Source organism: Bufo bufo, chromosome 3 (genome assembly GCF_905171765.1).
Source record: "Bufo bufo chromosome 3, aBufBuf1.1, whole genome shotgun sequence".
Lineage (NCBI taxonomy): Eukaryota > Metazoa > Chordata > Amphibia > Anura > Bufonidae > Bufo > Bufo bufo.
This window is the reverse complement of record NC_053391.1, coordinates 406,062,342-406,088,055: the sequence shown is the minus strand read 5'-3', so window position 1 is coordinate 406,088,055 and position 25,714 is coordinate 406,062,342. Positions and strand designations below refer to the sequence as shown.

At 42.1% G+C, this 25,714-nt stretch overlaps 1 protein-coding gene across 3 annotated transcripts in view; it reads right to left on the bottom strand.

The window, feature by feature from the left end:
* Nucleotides 1-235: 235 nt before the first annotated feature.
* Nucleotides 236-25,714, bottom strand: part of GTF2I (general transcription factor IIi) — a 94,502-nt gene continuing 69,023 nt past the window's right edge. For 2 of the 3 annotated variants that reach the window (XM_040424836.1, XM_040424838.1), the window contains 13 exons: nucleotides 24,488-24,541; nucleotides 22,888-22,968; nucleotides 19,264-19,329; nucleotides 18,171-18,354; nucleotides 18,040-18,092; nucleotides 16,448-16,525; nucleotides 15,344-15,427; nucleotides 14,485-14,668; nucleotides 13,835-13,863; nucleotides 9,968-10,009; nucleotides 3,706-3,747; nucleotides 2,921-2,981; nucleotides 236-591 (listed from right to left, as the gene is read on the bottom strand). In XM_040424836.1, coding sequence (XP_040280770.1) covers nucleotides 2,932-2,981; nucleotides 3,706-3,747; nucleotides 9,968-10,009; nucleotides 13,835-13,863; nucleotides 14,485-14,668; nucleotides 15,344-15,427; nucleotides 16,448-16,525; nucleotides 18,040-18,092; nucleotides 18,171-18,354; nucleotides 19,264-19,329; nucleotides 22,888-22,968; nucleotides 24,488-24,541 — 947 coding nt within the window. In that variant the 3' untranslated portion in view covers nucleotides 236-591; nucleotides 2,921-2,931. Of the gene's footprint in view, nucleotides 592-2,920; nucleotides 2,982-3,705; nucleotides 3,748-9,967; nucleotides 10,010-13,834; nucleotides 13,864-14,484; nucleotides 14,669-15,343; nucleotides 15,428-16,447; nucleotides 16,526-18,035; nucleotides 18,093-18,170; nucleotides 18,355-19,263; nucleotides 19,330-22,887; nucleotides 22,969-24,487; nucleotides 24,542-25,714 lie in introns of those variants that run through there. The other variant, XR_005777627.1, reaches the window with a different exon arrangement.

The window sequence follows — 25,714 nt, the reverse complement described above, 5'->3', positions numbered from 1 at the left end:
TCTATAAAGGACTTATATGGGGTTTTGCTTCCTTTAATGTGTGAAAACAAAACATATACAAACTAGAATAAAACATGATTTTTTTTGGTACAAATATCCCCTTTTGGATGTAGTTGCCCACTCATGAAAAACATCGGGAGCTGTATCAGTAAAAACAAGGTACAAAATAACAAATGAATAGAGAAATAAGAGAAGCCCAGCTCTTAGAAAACTATTTAATGGTTGTAGTGTATTACATTACATGGGATGGGTAAAGTATATTTAAATGCAGTGATGGAAGGAAAAATGTAACAGTTCATATTAGAGATTTTATCCCAAAGTGCTCCTTTCACAATATACATTACCATCTTTAAAGGGGCACTGCCATCTTAAGTGTATGCATCGCCATTTAAATGGCTGCAAGTCCCTTCTCTTTGAATAGGTGTAGATGGGAATATCCCTTCAATGAATAGAAGTTAATTTGTAATATATACAGGTGACATGCAGTTTATTTCAAAAATGGGTTTATTTTATGATTTCTGTAAACAGGTTATCTTCTAGAATTCACATTCATTCATATCTTAGCATTGTCTGTTCACTGTAGAGACCTCCCTGGAATATAAAGCAGAAAGTATTAGTTAGGATTATGTAAATATAGGGAGATGATGAATGTAGCCCTTCAAATCAAAGATACATATAGGTATATACAGTATACATATTTATGGGATCTAGATGCATTTCTTACTAAACTATTTTACTTGCTGTGTTTAGATGTCTGCCAGATGTGGCAGACATCTGAACACAGCGATATAAAGAACTTGCGGCAGTAGGAAAAATCGCATGCTACTAAATACAACTTGCGCTTGAACAGCCCTCAATACAATCAGCGTCGTGGAACTCTCAACCAGCATGCGCGGTGAAGTAAGTGCCGGCATATTGAATGACAAGAAAGACATATATATCCTCCTCTCCCTGTGTAATTATTGTACATAATCCCAGGGGGAGGACTTCTATGCATGTTATCTTCTGTTCCCCATCAATCTTAGAGTAAATTTGCTCTTTGATTGTCACATGTGGGTGTGGGGTCTTTTTCTGAAAAAGAGTGAAAGAATTAGCACTTGACCATCTAATCACACATTCTGCACCTAATTGGGCCATTTATTGATGCCACGACCCAGCTGTTTACAAGCATCTGGATCATGGTGTAAAATAAGATGCACCAACACTTGTACCACACAAACATCCAAAAAGTTTTCATTTTATGCTGTCCCTATCCCGTCCTTGTTTCCATGAAATGTGCTATTATTGTACAAAAGTAGTAACATGTGGAAAAAAATAATAATAATTTGGCGTAATTGTACTAACCCAAAGAATAATTCATAAATTATGCCACGTGGTGGGGGATTCATTGACGTTTACCCAGCCTTTTCTAGCTATACCACACCCACACCAAACTCACCCTTGTGTGGAAGGGGATAAACACATAAAAAAAACAAAAACATAATACATTAAAACAATATGTCGTAAAATCCGGATAGTTAATACTACTAGACTCCTAAATGTCTAATATAAACACTCTAAAATGTGACAGCCTCTGATTGTTGGGGATAAAAGTCTTTTGAACAAATGTCCGTCCAACCTTTGGTTGGGATATAGTGGAACTCGCTCTTTAGGGTATATGGCAACCCCAGTAAAAGTCTCCTCCAAACGGAATAGTATAGAAACACAGCTGTTAGATACAGTGATTTAATTGTGCGGCGTCCCGCTTTACTCACTGTTCAGCTGCGATAATGTGCTCCGCTGCTGTACCGGTACTGTAGATGTTCGTATTCGGGTCTATGTTGTATTAGTCCCGTTCCCCACTCTGTTTCTCAGGCGCCGCTCCGTAGATATAAGAGCCGGCGCTTGGTAGGTTTGCAGACTCCCTCTTCCGCGCTGGACTTTATTTGTGAGTGAGCGTGGTACACTCCTATGGAAGTCCTGTTGAAATGCGCGTCGGGTCTCTGATTAGACTGGGTTAGTCCGGGTATATGCGGTCCTTCAGCAGATAGAGTCAGTATCCATCGGGGGGGTCTTAGCACCAAACGCGTTTCGGGGTCTGTTATCACCCCTTCCTCAGTGGTGGAACCACTGAGGGAGGGGTGATAACAGACCCCGAAACGCGTTTGGTGCTAAGACCCCCCCCGATGGATACTGACTCTATCTGCTAAAGGACCGCATATACCCGGACTAACCCCGTAGAACCACTGAGGAAGGGGTGATAACAGACCCCGAAACGCGTTTGGTGCTAAGACCCCCCCGATGGATACTGACTCTATCTGCTGAAGGACCGCATATACCCGGCGGCGCCTGAGAGACAGAGAGGGGAACGGGACTAATACAACATAGACCCGAATACGAACATCTACAGTACCGGTACAGCAGCGGAGCACATTATCGCATCTGAACAGTGAGTAAAGCGGGACGCCGCACAATTAAATCACTGTATCTAACAGCTGTGTTTCTATACTATTCCGTTTGGAGGAGACTTTTACTGGGGTTGCCATATACCCTAAAGAGCGAGATCCACTATATCCCAACCAAAGGTTGGACAGACATTTGTTCAAAAGACTTTTATCCCCAACAATCAGAGGCTGTCACATTTTAGAGTGTTTATATTAGACATTTAGGAGTCTAGTAGTATTAACTATCCGGATTTTACGACATATTGTTTTAATGTATTATGTTTATTTTATGAATTGTCTATATATGTTATATCTGCAATAAACTGTGAGGTTCCTATATAGAGAGAGTGCCCAGTATCTTTTTACTATTTTTTATCGAACTAAAGGAAGGGTGATTCCTTTTTACTGAGAGCACCTCCTCCGTGGTTTGCGCCATTCCTGTGCGTCACTCCTTTTTTCTTACATAAAAAAAAATACAGCAAAAATACAAAGCTTACTCAAGAAACCTTCACCACGTTGGGTCTGACTCCTGTTTTATATTGCATTCAACTCTTAGATCTAAAAAGAATAGAAAACCATGTAAGTGCTCTGTAAATGTATAATGTACTGTATCTCTTTCATGGCTGTCACTGCACATAGATGTAACAGGACATTTTTTAATTCTGCTAATGAACAGCAATGTGTAATTTTCATCAAGTAAGTTAGTTCCATGAGAAAACTAAAAAAATAAAATTTCCATGAGAAAACAAAAAAAATAAAAAAATTTGCACCCTGCTGATAAATATGGTGACCGGTGCATACAGAAGATGTACTGGTATGGGCAGCACGGTGGCTCAGTGGTTAGCACTGTTGGCTTGCAGTGCTGGGGACGGGTCATGGATTCGAATCCAACCAAGGACAACATCTCCATGGAGTTTGTATGTTCTCCCCGTGTTTGTGGGTACTCCAATTTCCTCCCACACTCCAAAGACATACTGCCAGGGAACTTAGATTGTGAGCTCCATTGGGGACAGAGTGATGCTAAAGTCTGTAAAGCGTTATATATGTAAGTATAACAATAGTATAATACTAATACCTCTTGTAAGAATAGAATATGAACATGTTATATAAATTTCTGGAATGGCCATATGGACCGACAAAAATACAAATGTGAGCATGACCTTTAGAAATTAATTGGTCAGTGTGCTAGCCACAAAAAAATGCAGGAAGCACACAAATGAAAAATATGGTCGTGTACATGAGGCCTTAATGAATGTCAAGCATTTTGTGTAGAGTCAAATACCTCCTGCTTCTGGTTCTGCTGTATGAATCCTGTCAGGTTTACCTGTAAAAAATGAAAACAGAAGCAGAAGGTTTAATTTGTTACTTCATCTTTCTGAAACAGTGATGTATCTGGAGAAACATATATTTACAGGTCCATTTAAAATTCAGCCATGATCTCCTTTGTTCTGCTGCTGTCCTAACTACAGTCACTAGGTCTACAGAGGGATTTTTAATGCTGCAGTCATTTTTCTCAAATTAGACTGCAGTTTGACAATGATAGGGACTCAGCTCAGCTCATCCTGGTGATCAGGTATAAACAGTGATGTACTCTCCTGATCCTCGTATTTAGACCCTTCCTCGTTTTGAAAGTGGTGGGATATTGTATAACTTGTAGGAGAATTGTCAGTCTTTAAAGGGGTTGTACAAGACTTTATCATTTCTGGCCTATCCTTAAGATAGGACATCGTTGTCTGATTGGCAAGAATTCGAAATCCCACACCCCTACTGATCGGTTCAGAGTAGCTCTAGCACCAGATGTAGGAGACGGAACTATAATGCTGTTTTCATTCACTTCAATCGGAGCAGCTCTGCAGTAACCAGCTCCAACCTCTACTCAATGGACCAGGGGTGTTGCTAGGTTAAAACATTCGGGGCCTGTGATTATTTAACTGGGACTGTATGTTAAGGCTGAAGGGGGGGAATGTTATTTACATGGGATTAACCCTTTCACCCCTGGAGTTTTTTTTTTTGCGTTTTTGTTTTGCGCTCCCTGCCTTTCCAGAGCCATAACTTTTTTATTTGTCTGTTCACATAGCCATATGAGGGCTTGTTTTTTGTGGGACAAGTTGTAATTTCCAACGCTACCATTTAATATTGCATATAATGTAGTGGGAAGCAGGGAAAAAATTCCAAATGGGGTGAAAAAGCAATTCTACCACAGTTTTACGTTTTTTTTATTTTTACGACGTTCGATGTGCAGTAAAACTGACCAGTTACTTTTAGTCAGGATAAAAAAAAAAAGTGGGTAAGAAATCTGTTTTATTTTTTTGTCGTCATATTTTGACCCCTATAACTTTTTTGTAATTATGTGTACGGAGCTGTATGGGGGCTCATTTTTTGCAGGGCGATCTTAACTTTTCATTGATACCTTTGTTGGCTGTGTATGACTTATTGATCACTTTTTATAAAAAAAAATTGTAGAAAATGAAGCGACCAAAAACGGCGAATCGGCCATTTGGACACTTTTTTCCATTTTGCTGTTTGCGGTATGGGGAATATATTTTTATATTTTTATACTATGGGCGTTTTCCCACATCGGGACACCCATGATGTATATTTTTTACATTTTTTTTGTTCTTTTATTTTGGGAAAAGGGGGTGATTTGAATTGTTACCTTTTTATTTATTAATTTTTTTATAAAAATAAAAAAAAATTAAATACTTTTTTATAGTTCCCATAGGGAACTATAACAATCATAGACTCCAATGCACTAGCATTGGAATCTATGATGATTTCACTACTTTCCTATGGAGCCCTATTACAGGCAAGGGCTCCATAGGAAATACTATGCAGCAGCCTCCTGTCATTCGGAGCACACACGCTCGGAGCACACACGCTCCGGCTCCTCCGATCGCCACATGGGAGAGCCGGAGCATAACCGAAAGAGCGCGCTTTCGGTTTTCAGCGTGCTCAGATGCCGTGGTCAGCATTGACCACGGCATCTGGGGGGTTAAATGTCCGCGATCAGCATTACTGCCGATTGCGGACATCAGCCGCCGGTGTCTGCTATAAGAAGCAGGCAGCCACCCGCGGCTACGGCGCCCGCAGCGCTCAGGAGCAGACGCCATCTTTAAAGACCCGGCCAGCGCCGTACATGTACGTCATCGGGAGTGAAGGGGTTAAATATTGAGGGGTGATGTTATTTACATGAGGCTGTATGTTGGAGGTAGCTGGGGAGGGGGTGATGTTATATACATGGGACTGTATATTGAAGGTGGCTATCGGAGGGGATGATGTTATTTACATGGGACTGTATGTTGAAGGCGAATGTGGGAGGGAGTGAAGTTATTTACATGGGACTGTATGTTGAAGGGGCTGAATGGAGGGAAGAGATGTTATTTACATGGGACTGTATTTTGGAGGGGGGTGTAGAAAGAGAAGGATGTTATATACATGGGACTGTATATTGGAGGGGGCTGTAGAAATAGAAGGATGTTATATACATGGGACTGTATATTGGAGGGGGCGGGAGAGATGGTGTGATGTTATTTACATGGGACTGAATGTTGAGGGAGTGATGTTTACATGGGATTGCATGTTGGAGGTGGCTGGGGAGGGGGGATATTATTTACATGGGACTGTATGTTGAAGGCGGCTGGGGAGGGGGTGATGTTATTTACATGGGACTGTATACTGGAGGGGCTGAAGGGAGGGAAGTAATGTTATTTACATGAGACTGTATTTTGGATGGAGCTGTAGATAGAGAAGGATGTTATTTCAATTGGACTGTACATGGAGGGGGCTGGAGAAATGGTGTGATGTTATTTACATGGGACTCTACGGCGGTGGGAAATAGTGTTATTTACAGTTGGGGCTGTATACTGGAGGGGCTTAAGGGAGGGGAGTGATGTTATTTACATGGGACTGTATTTTGGAGGGGGCAGGAGAGATGGTGTAATGTTATTAGCATGGGACTGTATGGTTGAGGGAGGAATATAACTACAGGGAGCACTGGAGGGAGCATATTAAATACTGGTGGCACTTCAGGGCAAGCATTATAACAGTAGGGGGCGATATAAATACTGGGGACACTTCAGGGTGAGCATTATAACAGTAGGGGGCAGTATAAATACTGGGGACACTTCAGGGTGAGGATTATAACAGTAGGGGGCAGTATAGATACTGGGGGACTGTAGGGTCATTTTAAATCCAGGGGACATTAGGCGTTCTTATTACTACTGGGGGCTCTATAGGAGGGACTTATAGATCCACCTTATTTTTACTAAGAACACTAGGGGGGCCTTATTACTACTGAGGGGTCTGTAGATAGCTTTATTACCACTGGGGGAACAATAGCGGGCCTTATTTCTACTGCGGGCACTGTGAGGGCATTATTAATACTGGAGGGCTCTTCTACTAAAGGGGGCACTCTTGTGGAGCGTTATTACAGTTGGGGGAACTGTAGGGGGCAGTATTACTAATGAAGGCATTCTTGAAGGGAATTACTATTGGTGGGACTTTGAGAAACACTATTACCATGGGGGGCACTGATATTTCTTCAGGATAGTATTTGGGGGTATTGAGGGGCACAGTGAGCAGCAGGATAACAGTGCTGGGACTCCAGGTTTGGGGATGATGATAGAAAAGTGAGGAAGCTGAAATGTCTGTGTGTCACACTCTGCAGAGACGAGGCGCGGCTGAAAGAAGTTGTCCGGACTGAATGGAGAAGATAATGACAGAGAAGATCTAGGAGACGTCACCTGGGAGGCACTGGATGTGACAGGTACAGGGCCATCTTTAATATTGATTGGACCCTGGGCAAAAATTTACTTGGGCCCCCTGGATCCCACCTTCCCACACCTTAGCAGGCAATCACGCCCTCCACCACAACACACACAAAAAAATCCACACATCTGCTAGAGTACAGTGAATGACTGTAAATACTTCCAGTTCTGAAGACTCCAGCGGCTCAGGATCAGTGCTCTGGGCAGCTGGGCTCAGGCTGGAAGTAGGCACCACTCTGCAGGAAGGAGACCGGGGCTCGGCTCACCCTAGCGTTACAGTGCACCCCAGCACCCCACAGTATGCAGTATAGCACCCTATAGTATACAGCACCCCACAGTATGCAGTATAGCACCCTATAGTATACAGCACCACACAGTATGCAGTATAGCACCCCACACTATACAGTACCCCACAGTATATAGTAGAGCAGTATAGCACCCCACAGTATACAGCACCCCACAGTATACAACAACTCACAGTATACAGTAGAGCAGTATAGCACCTCACCGTATACAGCACCCCAAACTATACACGATACAGCACCCCACACTATACAGCCCCCCACACTATACAGTACAGCAATATAGCACTCCACACTATACAGCACCCACAGTATACAGTATACAGCCCCCACAGTATACAGTACAGCAGTATAGCACTCCACAATATACAGCACCCACAGTATACAGCCCCCCACACTATACAGACCCCCCACACTATACAGGCCCCCCCCCCACAGTATACAGGCCCCCACACAGTATACAGGCCCCCACACAGTATACAGCCCCCCCACACAGTTTACAGCCCCCCCACACAGTATACAGCCCCCCACACACACAGTATATGCCCCCCCACACAGTATACAGCCCCCCCCCACACAGTATACAGCCGCCCCCCCCCCCACACAGTATACAGCCCCCCTCACAGTATACAGGCCCCCCACAGTATACAGCACCCCGCTATACAGTAGTTTACAGTATATTAGCATAACAGCCCCTGTCACCTTTTTCTGATGTAATCCTCACAAAAATAGCTCCACAGTTAAGGCAAACTTCTCCTGCAACACTCCTGATAGGACCTGTGATGACCTCATAGCCATGTGACCAGTAATATTGCTAGGTTACTGGTCACATGGTGATGTCATCTAAGGTCCTAGAGAATCACAGCTCACAGTACGCTGGAGTGCCGGCAGGCATGGCATGGCAGCACCCCCTGTGTAGCTGACAGCCTGACACCCGGGGCAGTGGCTAGTAGGGCTCAAGAGGCAGCTGCCTTGGGCCCCCCAGGAGCAACTGGGCCCGAGGCAGCTGCCCCTTTTGCCCCTTGGTAAAGACGGCCCTGGACAGGTATGTGCTGCTGTACTGCAAATACAGTACAATGCAGTGTGAGAGAAAGGCGGGCGGGGGGGGTGTCGACTTAGAGAATTGGGCCTTATGTATTGGGGCTTGGGCCCCGGATCTTTTAAGACCCTAGCAACGCCCCTGCAATGGACAGAGCTTTGTGTTTACAGCACCCAAGCTACTGCAAAAACAGCAGATCCAAGTGTGCCCAAAGATCAGTAGGCTAAAGCTGGGTTCACATCTACACCTTTAATTCCGGCACTCTGTTCCGGCGGAGGAACAGACTACCATAGTTCACCGTATACGGCATAGCCGGATACCACAGTGCACCGCTGGATGCTCCCTCACTGTAATGGGATCCAGCCCGTAGTATTTTTTGTCCGGCCAAAAGCTGGCATGTACACCAGATACAGTGATTTCCGTCAGTCTGTTCCTCTGCCGGAACAGACTGCTGGAACTGAAAGTGCAGATGTGAACCCAGCCTTACTATGGGCTAATGACCTGTAAAGTAGCTGCCCTTCAGCCTGCTCTGCCCTTAAAGGGGTTCTCCAAGAGTATAAAATGTCCCCTCATGTGCCGGGCACCCCACATTGAATATACTTACCCCAGTCCCCGATCCTGGTGCCGCTCCTGGTCCCCGCACTGCCGCTGCTGCTTCTCCCTGCACACAGATGAAAACATCCGGTGTCGGGGGGGAGCAGCCAATGGCAGGCCGGGACAGGGACGAGCCTCCCTAGCATCGCCTGCACAGTTGGCATAGAGTTAGACAGAAGTGTTTATCCCTGTACTAGATTCACCACCGTGCCTGAGCCTCTGTGATAAATCTGGTGCAGGTCTAGGGAGCCTAAATTTACTTAATTTATAGGATTACTAAATCTGGGTCACTGTTTGCAAAAATGCCAGAAAAAAATGCACAAAAAACAGCAGGTGGTAAAAAACTTGCACTTATTTTGACATTTTTTCACTGCTAAAAAAGCTATAGCCATACTCATGCATGTGGGGACCGTGCTGTAGGGTCTCTCTTCTGGAAGTTAATAATTCATAATTTTAAAAAGATGCATAGATTCTGAGCCTAGTGGTGGCAGGGACGCCATGGGGAGATGCTCTGCATGCGCTCTTTACAATGCTTATGTTCTGCAGAGTGTAGGTCCGGGTGTCCTCTGATGTAAAGCTCCAGAGGGTGGCTCTGGGGCTTCTGCAATTTGTGGTGCTCTCTAGTTGTGTGCCCAAAGGATTCTGGTCCTTCTGTGTGTGATATGGGGGCCCTTGACCAGGCTTCAGAGTTCTCTGCGTCAAAACCACAAAGCACTCCTGGGGTTGCTGGAACTGCTGGAGATCACTTCCTCACTGGGTTAGATATAACTTGTCACTACCGTCACATTCATTTCTCTGCTTTTCCTGTAATACGGTATTTAAAAACTAAGCCAAATGATTTACCAGATTCTGTAGATGGTCCAGACTCACTTTCATCTGTTGCTTCTAAAATGCACACAAATAGCAACAAAATTACCAAAAATAAAACCTAATATAGAACATTAATGAAATCAAACAGAAAACAATATACTTATATTATATCACTAGTTCGCACTACCCAAGATTAAAAAAGAAGAAAAGCTGTAACTTCGGATAGTCTAACATTGTGCTGTGGAACTGTAAATAGGGACCTGTCTGAGACTAATCTGTACATTGGCTGGCACTGAACCTAGCGCTGTGTGTGGTACTTTAATGTATGCACTGTCTAATGGGCAACCTGTGTAACACTGTAATCTACACATTGTCTGGCATTGTAATAGGCACACTGTAGGACACTGTAAACTGTGCTCTGTCAGCAATCTTATGCTAAGGAGCGCTATAAATTCAGATACCGCATTTATTCCCAGTAGTGGTTTGTTCTACATTGTACAAATTTAATTTTTACATCTGTATTTATTTTAAAGGGAATCTGTCACCTATTTTGACCATATAAAACTGTTAACATAGCAATGTGCAATAAAGTACCTTCTTACCTACATGTGTCTTCTTTCTTTTATTCAACTTTTTATTCTTATTAAAAAGCGAATGAGGTCTCAAGGTGCCCAGAGGGGCATTATTACTCTGCTCTAGTGCCCAGTAACGCCCCCCTGCAGTGCCCACCCCGCCTTTCTTCCAAGCCCAGCACGCCTCCTAAGAAATAAATGTCCTCCCACATTGGCGCCGCCCCCTCCCCACTACGTCATTTAATTTATTCACTGCATCGTCTGTGCTCCCTCCTCTCTTTGCCTACGGCGCCGCCCCCTCCCCACTACGTCATTTCATTTATTCACTGATTCGTCTGCGCTCCCTCCTCTCCTGACCTGTCGCGCCGCCCCCTCCCCACTACGTCATTTAGTTTATTCACTGCACGCATCGGCCCTTGCTTCCTCCTCTAGAATCTCTCAGAGGCAACAGCGCTCTGATTATATCACTGGGCTCGGCGCATGCCCAGTGACACTAGTGAGGCTGTTGCCCTCTGGAGCAGGAGTATCGTGCAGGCGCAGGCACTCAGCGATACTGCGCCTGCACGGGATTTCTGAGGACAAGAGAGGAGGAAGCAAGGGCCGATGCGTGCAGTGAATAAATTAAATGACGTAGTGGGGAGGGGGCGGCGCCGTAGGCCAAGAGAGGAGGGAGCACAGACGAATCAGTGAATAAATTAAATGACGTAGTGGAGGGGGCGGCGCCGTTCGGCAAGTATGTGGGAGGACATTTATTTATGAGGAGGCGTGCTGGGCTTGGAATAAAGGCGGGCTGGGCACTGCAGGGGGGCGTTACTGGGCACTAGAGCAGAGTAATAATGCCCCTCTGGGCACCTTGAGACCTCATTTGCATATCAGAAAAATCGCTTTTTAATAAGAATGAAAAGTTGAATAAAAGAAAGAAGACACATGTAGGTAAGAAGGTACTTTATTGCACATTGCTATGTTAACGGTTTTATATGGTCAAAATAGGTGACAGATTCCCTTTAAAGCATTTTATTCTGGGCGTAGAATAATGATAACCTATCCTCAAGATAAGTCATCAATATCTGATTGTTGGTGAACCGACGCCCTGCAGTCCAGATGATTATCTGCAGCCTCCTCACATCAGACCAAGGACAGTGCCACACACTGTATAGTGGATCTGCTTGGTATTGCAGCCCAGGCCAATTCACTGTACATAGGCCATGTGACCAATGAACATAACTTCACTGGCCTAGGAAGAGATTGCATCGCCACAGCCTCTTCAAACAGCTGATCGTCGGGACTGCTGGGCGTCAGACCCCCACCAATCAAATATTGATGACCTATCCTGAGGATAAGTAATCAATATTCTACTCTTAGAAAACTCTTTTATATTTCTAGGTCCATTTGACAATTCTTTGCCTTTGTCTAGTTTGGATAACTGTTTTGTAGTATGTTAATTAGTAGATGATTCTTCCTTATGATATTTTAATATATTGGCTGGAAGCATAGTGTTGATCCTTAAAGAGAGTTTTCACCCAAAATCTAAAAATTGCCAATAAGTAAAGAAATGCCAACAATGCAATAATAGGAGAGGGAAGAGTAGCACTAATCCAAGTATATCTAAAATCACAGGATGTACTCTGCACAATCTTATAACATGGAGGTGTCGGTCAGCTGCACACTTCCATAAAAATTTTATCACATATTGTCAACCTACATGTGATTGTTCTATGTAATATTTATAAATCAGGTGGATGGTTTTCTGGATATAATTTTTTGAGGTCACTCCATGTATTCTAGTTTCTGTTCCTGGCTCTTTAACTCCCTCTTTGGACTTTTAGCATGTCAAACAGTCTCACTTAACTTTCTGAGTCCGACCATTCACTGCGACCAGAGAGTCCTAATGTAATGACTCAATTAGATCATCACACATTACACTAATCAGTATATTGCCCTTCTGAGGACAACTTTATCTAGGCCTATCAAAATAATGATACTGTTATCTTAACTATACACTGTGACACAGTGAGGGGTTGTGTCTGACAAGGCAGGTATTTTCCTCCCAGAATGTGCTGCTGGGCTGGTTTCCAGCCAGGTGAGGTCAAATACCGGACCGGAGTTTAAGAGGGAGTCTTTCACCTAAACTGACCATTATAGAACACTAACACCATGATCTGCATTATAGTCCCCATATTGGAATGCTACTTACCGTATAGCTGTCCGTCACTTATTTTCGCTAAAAAACACTTTTATTCAATATGTTAATTAGCTCTGAAGGTGCCCAGGGGCGGCGTTCAAGCAGCCGATGCCCAGGCCCCTCGTCGCTTTTCATATGAAACCCCTCCCCTTTCACCCCTCTGGCCCGCCCTAGGTTCTTCTGAAATCCAGCGCCAGCGCAGTTCACAAGATTCGCCATGCCTGCGCACTTCATTCCCCATTATGGGCAGAGGCTCAAGAGCGTTTAATGCGCACGTGCTAGAATGGGGAATGAAGTGCGCAGTAACGGCGAATCATGTGAACGGCGCTGGAGAACCTAGGGCGGGCCAGAGGGGTGAAAGGGGAGGGGTTTCATATGAAAAGCGACGAGGGGCCTGGGCACCGGCCGCTTGAATGCCGCCCCTGGGCACCTTCAGAGCTAATTAACATATTGAATAAAAGTGTTTTTTAGCGAAAATAAGTGACGGACAGCTATACGGTAAGTAGCATTCCAATATGGGGACTATAATGCAGATCATGGTGTTAGTGTTCTATAATGGTCAGTTTAGGTGAAAGACTCCCTTTAAATAGGCAGCTGGGCTCAGCAGAGATGTCTCAGTTTTTGGGATCTGAGGCTTTATGCCGTGCTGGAGGGCTGAGAGCCGCACGCTGGGGGAACAGGCAATACAATAGATTGTATTTAATTTTCATAAAGTATAGTACTATAACTTTTTCATTTATTTTTTACGAATTTGTTAAAAATATCCCTTTAAGGAATACTATCTGCAATACTACATGAGCAGTGCAGTGCGCTGGCAAAGCTTCGGTACATTACTTTGTCTGGACTCGAACCATGTGCACATAATGGAGAAGACCTTCTGAGAGAAAACTCCACACAATGTATTTCAGCGAAGCTTTGAAGGGGCAGTATGAAAATAAAAAATAGTGATCTAGACTCCTTATCTGAACTAGTACTACACTAATACTTCTTAATCCAGCTGAAATAATTATGTCGGGTTTCCTGAACAGCAGATTCTCAATATACAGAAATCGGGAACTGGTCAATACTCATGGCAGCAAAATAACACGCTTATGAACCAAAAACTTTAATGACCACTACATTTTTACTTCTCAAAAATATACTCACGGTTGTTAAGCAGCAAGCCAGGAAAAGGCCTATAAAAATAAGATAAAAGTTATTTTTAATTAAACGGACGGACACAGAGATATTATATCTGTACAACAGAATACCTATCACTGTGGGACCTACCTGAATGTTTTCACCTTGTGGCAGATTGGCTCACATAATTTAATCAAAATATGTGCAAAGAACCTCACATTTAAATGTATAGAAAATAGCAGTAATGCAATTTAAAGTAATCAAAATATTCTATGCTTGCATACAATTTAGTGCTGCGAGGGTGCTGGTGAATTAGCGTTTGCTTTTGTGTTGCAGTCACAGCAGATTTCCAACGGAGTTATCTGAGACAGAAAAAAATTTGGACACAGAGTATTGCTATAAAATAACAAAATACTCATTATTCAACTGAAAATCCTCACAACGTTCCAGAGCTGCAGCTTTAAAATTTTCCGCCAGTCATTGTTGGTTTTCCTGCAGAGGTGACATGCCGTTCACCCACATGACCACTGCAGCCATTCACTGGCTTCAGAGGCATTAACTCCCTTTGCCTATTTTTTTGTTTTTGGAAAACCTCTTTAACTTTATTTATTGCATCAGACATCAAATCTAATAGTAAAGATTTTTGCATGTGATGACCTCTTTTTTTTAACACTTACCTTATGACTGTAAATTTTATAAATTGGGCTGAATCTAGGATTCTGCGCATTGAACTTAATTCTAGATAACTGGGGGCTTTGAATGTAACCCCTGGTGGCATTCCATCCACTACTACACATCCTGGGTTGGCAGTTATTTTCCTATAAGGAACTTTCACTGAGAAATTCATGCCAATTGCTTCTCCTGCAAAACAGTAGTAGAACATGAAAACATCAATAGCAGATTTTAAAAATTTTTTTTTTTAGCATTGAACCTATTGAATGAGTTAATATAGCACTAAGGGTGTACGCATAAGCCTCCTCTGCCAGTACACACACACAAAGTACTCATGATTACAGGCTTTCCTTTTCAAAGTGTCCAAACCTGCTGCCTATCCCCACTGTCTGCTCCTCCCCTAACCTCCCAAGCTTCCTCCCCTCTACCCTGACATCATGGAGATGTAGGGGAAGAAGCCTTGGGAGGCTGGGGGAGGAGCCAACAGAGATTGGTGGGCTTGGGCACTTTGAAAAAGAAAGTCTGCCCAGCTGGGCACATGGGAGCTGTTTTGCATAGGAATAAAAGTGCTTTTCCTGGACATAGAATAAACACCCAGATGACGTAAAGGTATGGTTATAATGCTTTTACAATGTTCTGACGGCCATTGCTGGTAGTTATATTAGTCAAAGACTCCCTTTAAGAAAAATGTAGAAATCCTGCACAATTTTCAAGGTATGGGAAAAGGTGGGACAAACTGTGTGGTTACAGAAAAGTGCTAAAAGAAAGTTCTGGCGCTGCTCGTGTATCCAGATAGTTATATTACATACAGGGTTATAATATTTGCAGTTTCAATACAAAGAATAATTCGATAGCGATGCTCACCAAATTTCTGACTAAACAGTTCATTAACCTGTTCCCTCAACTGACGAGCTTTGTCTACTTTAATGGTTTTCTCAGCGTCCACATCTACAAAATGACATGAAAAAGTCTATTAACAGGAATAGCAATTATTTAAAAAAAAACGTATAAAAGTAGGCCAGCATAAGATGTGTTGATACAGGCTACAGGTTAGATAAAGACTGTGAAGAACTGGAAAATCCAAAGGTAGCTAGATATAAGTGACAACTGGTTGCTGACAGTAATACATTGTAGATAATTTTTTAAACATTCTCTTTTTATTATAATAATCATCAATAAAAGCATAATATCACATATACTTTTTGAGTATTTGGGAAAAAGACAGGACCAGTGCAACTGGTCTATATAGCAGAATATTACAAGTCACAAGTATAACCTCTATCGAAAGACAACAAGTGGTTTACAAACCTAACTTATCATGCATTGTGATACTGCAAGTTTTATACAATAGATTTCCCACTTTGTAGCACAGAAAATAATTCACACACCAAAAATTGGACAAAAAACATAATCATGGAACAAAACCTAAAAGTCGAGTTGGTTCACTCCCTAACCTGATACATTGTAGATAATTAACTTTTGCATCAGTTCCCTGATTACAGAACTTACAGTCAAATGTTCCCACATGGAAGAGGGAGCAATGGGGCATTGCCATTACAACTAGAGGCTCCGCTCTCTCTGCAACTGCTGCACCCTCTGCACTTTGATAGACAGGGCCAGACAGTGAAAACATCATCACCCCTAGCCCTGACAATCAAAGTGGAGAGGGTGCAGCAACACCTCTGATGCTCCTAGAGACTCATTTGCATATAATAAAACCTCATTTTTCTCAGTAATGCAGGCACATATGAACATGGGGCCAACACAGATGCCTTCAGCTGCCAAGCGCACATGTAACAGGTCAGCCAGGTTCATAGGCACAAATCTGCTGACAGATGCCCTATAACAATGAGGGAGGGGGAGGTCCACAGCAAGGTCTTCCACAGCTCCACACATTTATTCTTAGTAATGTCTCATAACATTTATTGCTTGCATTCTAACAACCGAGAATTTGTACATGCAACATACCTGGTACAGTTACTTGGATGATATTGAGATCCTCAACTCCAGATGCAGTGAATGATTTATTTTGTGCCTGAATTCTTTCTTGAAGTGATAACAAGAAGCTTTTTTAGGGAACTCATGTTTAATTATGTATCAGACAACAAAAAAACAATATGGATTTAACTTGATCAGATTCACTACTCTCTGAAGATTTTTAGAGTCCAAAGAAGATATTTAGTTCAAAGAAGATATGCTAAACTGATACTGCAATACCCCAGGGGACTACTGGAAAGGGTTAATTATTGCAAAAAGATTAATTTAAAGTCGCCAAGTTAAATGTTGTGATTTACTGTTGAAGCACTCACTTCTTTCTGCAGCACTATGTTAAATGTTGTGATTTACTGTTAAATGTTGTGATTTACTGTTGAAGCACTCACTTCTTTCTGCAGCACTATGTTAAATGTTGTGATTTACTGTTAAAGCACTCACTTCTTTCTGCACTATGTGATACTAACAGTGATGTATGGGCAACAGACAGTTAACATTGGCAGACTGTTTAGATTACCAGGGTGATGGACTAGGTCTGCCCCCTGGTTAGTAAGTCTAATGTGAGCAGAGCTACAGGAAGGATGTGTATGAGAGACTTCCTGCAGACAAGGCCCAAGTCCAGAGAACCCCTGTCTCTGAGACTACAGCTGCCAAAGGGGCAACTCTACTACCAGAGTATCCCTGAAGGAAATAGACAATACTTGATAGAAGGTTCAGAACCATTCAGGTCATGCAAGATAACATCAGTAAGGTGTTTGCTCATTTATGGTATAAGAGACTTTACTAGTGTGGAAAGGACTATTCCCTGTGTCACCTACCACTATGAGACAGAATGGTCATCCTTGTCTAAAATCTTTACCCCTCAGCCTTGCAATTGCATGCCTGTGGTTTATTTGGAAACCGCTAAATGCCCTTTAGAGAGAATATGTCAGGGAGTACTACTACTTACATCATTGTTGCTGGCTATACACAGCTATTGGGGAAAGAACTACACTGTGATATACTTTGGAACCATGCCTTATGCTGCTATATGTACTACTATGCTCATTATCCATTTAGTACAGACAGACTTTATTTATTGCAACCAAGGGGCTTGATTATTTACGCCATCATCCTCTGCTGGTCTGCCATTCGCCCTGCAAACCACCTAACATCAAGGGCAGCCCAACTACCATCAGACAGGAGCCCCATAAAGTCAGGAAGAAAGGGTGACGCCACCATTCACTGTGCATGGCCCAGGGAGCACCAGAGGGAAGATTGCCACCATGAACTGTGAGTACTACTACCACCATCATTGCCACTACTACTCCTCCCATCCTTGCCTTCCCTCCACTTCGCTGCAATAAATTATAATAAACTCTCAGTTGTGAACAGAACTTAATCAAGACAAGTTCTCTGCTTCTATTCATTGAAAAATATCTTGGGTCTTAAAAGGTGATGCGTAACAGCTAATTGTAAAATCACATCATTTTTATTATATAATTACTTACAATAAATTACAGAATTTTAGAATTAATAGGATCATCTACAAATGCAGAGAAAAATGTCCTGCTAACAAGAATACTTACTTTGTGGGTACTGTAGAGTTGTGTCTTTTGCAGCAGCCTCAAACAATTCAGGTCTGATAAAAGATAATAATTATTGTATGAACTCAGAAATGAATCTTTTTAAGGAGAACATGAAGTATAGACTGTCTCACTTTTTAATAATAAATTTAATCTTTGCTCGGTTTCGGACAATTTTCTCTAGTCTTGGAATGCCAAAAGTGGAGGGTCTGCGGAATGGAACTCCCTCGGGAAGGCCTTCCACATAGAAGTCTTCTGGATAGGATTCAAACAATGCAAACGGTACCTTAAATGGCTCTTTCAAACCTAAAGCCTCCCCTAAATAAAAACAAAAACATTTTACTGAACAATTGTTTTTAGAGATGAGAGCGTTCTCCATGCATTTAATTCTTTGAGGATGGAATAGTTCATATAAAAATATAGGCTTTCATATAAACATGACTAAATGTACAAATTGTTAAGAAGATCTGAAAAATCCCAGTGTATGCATTCACAACTTGTGTTTAGGCTACAACTAGTCAGATAAGTACCTGCAATAAAGACAGGACAAAAGAACTAAGGCTATTTTCACATTAGCGTTTTTAATTCCGCTATTGAGATCCGTCATAGGACAAAACATCGGGACAAAACTGAACTGAACGAAATGCACCAAAATGCATTCCGTTCCATTTTGTTGCGCTCCCATCGCAGACAGAATAATGCTGTAAGCAGCGTTTTTCTGTCCGCGATGTGGTGCAGAGCGAAACGGATCCGTCCTGACATACAATGTTAGTCAATGGGGACGGATCCGTTCTCTGACACAATAGAAAACGGCTATAGAAGACGTAATACAACCGGATCAGTTCATGACAAATGCACCCAGTTGTATTATGGTAACAGAAGCGTTTTTGCAGATCCATGACTGATCTGCAAGAAAGGCTAATGTGAAAGTAGCCTAAATCTGACACTCCACATGGCCAAGCTGCTGTGCACAGTAATAAAACTAGAGAAGTCTATAGACCATCCATTCACAGATGACCATACAATAGATCACAATAACAAAAACATCCGAATATACTTATCTGCCACATATCAGCACCAATCACTGGTCAACTGGCCAAGTCATATACACAGTATGTAGGAATTACTTTGAACAATAACAAGTTTTTAAAAAAAATATCTATTTTTTTGCAAGTTGGAGGTTTATATTTCATTCACACTTTTTATTGATACTATAAAGCTACTTACCACATTTCTCATCAAACAGTGCTTCAACTTTTTGCTTTAGATCAGTAATTTTAGCATTCCAAGCCTCTGTTGTGGGAGGAAATAAGGCAATTAGGTTTATAAACTATTTAAAAGACTAAATTGATGCATCATTAGTCCAATGGCTTCAAGGGGTTGTCACTTCAGCATATAGCATTTATTATGTAGAGAAAGTTAGTACAAGCCACTTACTAATGTATTGTTGTTATACATATTGCTTCCTTTGCTGGCTAGATTCATTTTTCCATCACATTATACACTGCTCCTTTCCATGGTTACAGACCACCCTGCAATCCATCAGTGGTGGCCGCGCTTGCACACTACAGGAAAAAGCACTAGTCTATGTGCGCTCCCATGGTCTTGGCCACCAGAGATACCAATGCTTTTTCCTATAGTGTGCAAACATGACCACCACTGATGGATTGCAGGTTGGTCATAACTAGGGATGACCGAATCGACTTCGGATGGTACATCTGAAGTCGATTTGCAAAAAAACTTTGTTGTTATACTGTACGCAATTCCTGCTCCGTACAGTATTAGAATGTTTTGGCTCAGATGAGCCGAAGGTATTACTTTGTGCAGTCGGACGAGACTTCATGTAATAACTTCGGGAATTAATTATTACTGTAGAAAACCTTGGTACCGAACTCAGGTTCAGTTGCAAGGTACCACTAGGAATCGAACCAGAGTTCGGTACCAAGGCTTTTTACAGTAATAATTAACTCCCGAAGTTATTACACGAAGTGTCGCGCGACTTCGCAAAGTAATAACTTCGGCTCATCTGAGTCAATACATTCTAATACTGTACAGAGCAGGAACTCCTTACAGTATTTCAACAAAGTTTTTTGCAAATTGACTTCGGATTTGCTCATCCCTAGTTATAACCAGGGAAACGAGCAGTGTATACCGTATTAAAATGTCCCTGTGTCTTATGGGGTGAATACTAATGAGCGCTTCCATTATAGAAGAGCTTATTAGTACCGGAGGACCAGGAAGCAGTGAAGGCTCTGTACTCACCGCATCCTGGTCCTCGGCTGTCGGCTGTGCAGTGGCCGCGTCCAGAAGCAGGAGAGGTAAGTGATTTATTTATTTTATTAAACATGAGGCTGGGGGCTGATCTGAGACAATGGGGGCTAACATGACATGCAATGGGAGCTGCTGGGGGCCATAATGATAGGCAATGCGGGCTACAGAGGGCTGCTATAAGGCAATGGGGGCTGCTGGGGGCCAAAATGGAAGGCAATGGGGACTACAGAGGGCTGTTATAAGGCAATGGAGGCTGCTGGGGGCCAATATGAGAAGCAATGGGGGCTACAGAGGACTGATATAAGGCAATGGGGGCTGCTGGGGGCCAAAATGAAAGGCAATGGGGGCTACAGAGGGCTGATATAAGGCAATGGGGGCTGCTGGGGGCCAATATGAGAGGCAATGGGGGCTACTGAGGGCTGATATAAGGCAATGAAGGCTGCTGGGGGCTAATATGAGAGGTAGTGGGGGCTGATATGAGGTCTGATTGGGGTCTGAGGTCTGATTGGGGGTCATTCACATTGGGGTCTGAGCTGAGGTCTGATTGTGGGTCTGATCTGAGGTCTTGTTGGGGTCTTATTAACATTAGGGGTCTGATTGGGGCTGTTAGCTGAGGTCTAATGAAAAATATTTTTTTCTTATTTTCCTCCTCTAAAACCTAGGTGCGTCTTATGGGCCGATGCGTCTTATAGGGTTAAAAATACGGTGATGTGATGGAAAAATTAATCCAGCCAGCAAAGGAAGCAATATGGACAATCACAATAAATTAGTAAGTGGCTTGTATTACTTTTCTCTACATGATAAATGCCATTTACTGAAGTGAGACAACCCCTTTAAAGAGGAAGTGTCATCAGTAAATGATCTATTGTTTAAGTCAAGTTTTTATTTTAAATATACTTTTGAAGATTTTTTGCTGATGCTATTTTTAATTTACCATGTTACTATCTATATTTAAAAAAATAAAATCCTGCAGTTTCTCCGCTGCCTACTAGGCTTAATAATAGGTGCCAGTTCTTGGTCTGTACAGATCACTTTTCTGCAGTGATCTCATCATCACAGGCAGGATTACAATGACAGATATCCCCTCTGTATAGATAACATAGGATTACCTATTCACCAATGGCTCATCTACTCCCTCCAGATGTCTGCACAGGTCACAGAACATGCCTGGAAGGTAATGACGTTCCCTCCTGTCCACTGTGTCTACGGCCCATGGTGGCTGCTATAGAGCACATCTCTAAATGATGTTAACAGATTCTGTTAACAGCTCAGGCAAGATGGCAGCCCCCATAATGATGTTCAGGAAATAGAATAAAATCCAGAAATACAAAACAATCAAAAAAAGGATTTGGATCAGTATATGGCTTTAAATGGCAGAAAAAAAAGCATGTGATTCATCCCTTTAAAGGGGTATCGCTAGGATATGGCATCACTTTACGATTGTTGAGGCTCAGACTGCAGGCCTCCATGATCTTGAGAAGGGGCTGCAGCACTAATATAGTGCTATGTCCCCTTCATTGTTTATCTCTACACGCCCAATATGCAGAACTAACCCAACACTGCATTCCCCTTCATTCACAGGACTGGTGGTCGGGTCAACCTCTGGGATCACAATTTGATGATATATCTTAGTGACATGCCATCACTTTATAAGATCTGAATAACCCTTTAACTCTAAATGACAGGAGTTACAAGAGATACAAGTATCTAACATCACTCCGGCCTATCCTCTCCTCTAGTAAGACCGGAGGTTGGCTCACCACTTGTGTACAGATTCCAATACAGGACAGTATCACGTCAGCCACGGTACCTTAGGAAAGATGGATACCTTGGCACTTCTCATTAAAATCATCCTCTTTATTCCATAAGTTAAAAATTTGTCACAGTGCACATGTTCAGGAAGATCGTACACGTTTCGAAAAAGCAGATCCTCCTTACTCATAGTATGCTATCTACCGTAGTCTGTGATGTAATGCTTTTTTTGGTTATTTTAACAGAATATCTAGGATAGATATCATGCATTCAATCTGTTTTGTCCGAAACGCGTAAGTATTTCCTGATGCTGAGCACTGTAACTGCATACTGTTTAATTTGTGGAATAAAGTGGATGATTTTAATAACTGTTGGAGGAATGAGTCTTTTCTAAAGCTTTATTAGGTAACTATGGTAAATTTAGGTAAGAATTTTCGTACCGCCTTTTCAAAGGCTTGTGTGTGCTGGAGTAAGATGTACCAAATTTATTAAGAGGTGCACACCTCTTAATTAATCTGGCAAACCATTGGTACTCTGTGAGCCACGAAATGAAATCTAAGTCAGCTTTAGGCTGTTGTAGATTTGCACTATAATTTGCACCAACCTCTGGTTTTAAATATAGTACTAAATATCTAACTAAGCAAACCCTCCCATCCACTATTCTAGTCACTTCTAAAAATTGGCAACAGAAGCGTAAACGTGAAAAATATTGAAAATCTGGTGCCAAAATTTCAACTTGTTTGTGGCAGAAATCTACCACAAAATTGTTAATATATAGGCAAAGAAAACAGTTCAATGACAAACTCCAAAATCTTTTATCTCTTATACCAAAGGAAAACTCTTTTCCTCGTGATTTCATGGTGGAACCATTGGTTTGTGGAGCACAGCACGCTACATTTTTGGATGCATCTGGAAATGAACAAAGGAAAAATATGTACACATATGTTATTCATACTCATGGACAAGAAAACCCGATGGATGGACATTTGACATTTTAACTCTACGCGACATATAGTGCAAGTTCTGGGGTACAAACATCCACAGCATGTGTTTTACTAGTAGTGGTAACAAGATTCCTCAGCTGCAGCAGTAGATATCAAATTATTAATTGAAAAAAAAAAAACGCTAAATCATGGCTGTTTTTTCACAAAAACAACACCACAACTGTCCAGAGGTTGTGTAGTATTGCCACTTATACTCATTTACTTCAAAGAAGCTGAGCTGCAATACCAGACACTAGGACAGGTGTGTTTTTGGAAGAGAGCTGCCATGTTTTTCTAATCCTGGACAACCCCTATAAAGTGTCCCTTTAAGACAGATCCAATTCAATTATAGAACCAAGTAGAGTTCAATATATATTATATGTACATTAAGTTAGTGATGATGGGCATAAAGCAGACCTGACAGATTGCTAGTCATCTGCAAACTACAGGCATCTTGTAAAGTCTGTGGGGCAAATTTATCATTTGCACCGCAAATTTTTGGTGTCAGTTTTAAGTCTGCCTTTGCTCTGTGAGGTTGAGCCAAATTTAAGAAATGACGCACAGTAATAATTTATTTGGCGCAAGTTCAATGTGATATACATCTATGTCTATAAAAGTACACCAGAGGGGTTGCTTCCGTGGAGATGAAACTTTTGCAAATGTCACAAATAGAGAAAGTTTATTGATGCAGAGGGCTATAGTTGAACTCATTGCAACTACTGTGAAACCTCTTTGAGAAGACCACTCTCTCATCCAGACCAGATTTCTATGATGGATTTTTATTTCCATCATGTTATGTACACTTAGCCATCTTCTTTAAGGGTACTTTCACACTAGCATTATTCTTTTCTGGCATAGAGTTCCGTCAAAAGGGCTCTATACCGGAAAAGAACTGATCAGGCATATCCCCATGCATTCTGAATGGATAGAAATCCGTTCAGTTTGCATCAGTATGACTTCCGTTCAGTCACTGTCAGGCGTTTTGGCCGGACATAACACCGCAGCATACTGCGGTATTATATCCATCCAAAATGCATGATCAGTCGCCGGAATGCCGGCATTAATTTCCATTGACTTGCATTGCAAAACAACTGAAGGACGGAAAACTGTGAAAAAGACTGCAAGACGGATCTGTCCATCCGCATGACAAGCGGAGAGACGGATTCGTTCTTGCAATGCATTTGTAGACGGATCCGCACCCAGATCCGTCTACAAATGCTGTCAGTTGTCACACTGATCGGAGGATCCGGCAGGCAGCTCCGACGACGGAACTGCCTACCGGATCACACCAACGCTAGTGTGAAAGTACCCTAAGAAGAGCACCCAGTAGAAGACCACTTTTTCTTTACAATTTTGGGTGGTCGTCTCAAAGAGGTTACACTGTATTACTCCATACTAAGGCAATTCATAAGAGACACTTCCAGAGGAATTGCACCATATCTTACCATCATCTGCAGACTGATTTCCAGGACTGTGTCCCTTGCCTGAGCTCTGAACTGCTACAAAAACAATTGTGATGATGTCTATTAGCTTACAGAAGCACAGAGGGCTATGAAGAGAATTGCTAGATCCTGGATACACAGTATATAACTGATTACCACTCACCACATACACAGGACAGTTAATTCTATATTTATGGATTTACGTGTAATAGAACTGAGAATGAAATATGTCTAGTTACTGCACAGTGCCTATGTACAGCACATGTGAGAAATATTCATTCTTACTCATGTAAGAAAACTGAATTACAGTGAATAGAAATTTTTTCACATTTACTAGCAAAAAGATTATTTCATGTGCGAAGTATAATACATGTTTCCATAGAAAAATTCTGTGCAGAATTCAGGGCTATTAAGTTGTGAAATTGCTGCAGACTTTGCAATGCAAAGGGTGAAATCTGAGGCAAACTAGCAGCAAAGTCTACATTTTATGACTCTTATAAGGGACACTGATATTTATGCAATGCATCTATAGTTGTGTTATCTAACTGCATCTATATAATTATCATCTTATTTTTTTTCTTATTGCTATTGCTTTTCATCCTTTCATTTTTCACGTTTTTATATTTTTGGAAGTGCTGTCCATTTTTCTATAATATATATATACACTCACCTAAAGAATTATTAGGAACACCTGTTCTATTTCTCATTAATGCAATTATCCAGTCAACCAATCACATGGCAGTTGCTTCAATGCATTTAGGGGTGTGGTCCTGGTCAAGACAATCTCCTGAACTCCAAACGGAATGTCAGAATGGGAAAGAAAGGTGATTTAAGCAATTTTGAGCGTGGCATGGTTGTTGGTGCCAGACGGGCCGGTCTGAGTATTTCACAATCTGCTCAGTTACTGGGATTTTCACACACAACCATTTCTAGGGTTTACAAAGAATGGTGCGAAAAGGGAAAAACATCCAGTATGCGGCAGTCCTGTGGGCAAAAATGCCTTGTGGATGCTAAAGGTCAGAGGAGAATGGGCCGACTGATTCAAGCTGATAGAAGAGCAACAATGACTGAAATAACCACTCGTTACAACCGAGGTATGCAGCAAAGCATTTGTGAAGCCACAACACGCACAACCTTGAGGCGGATGGGCTACAACAGCAGAAGACCCCACCGGGTACCACTCATCTCTACTACAAATAGGAAAAAGAGGCTACAATTTGCACGAGCTAA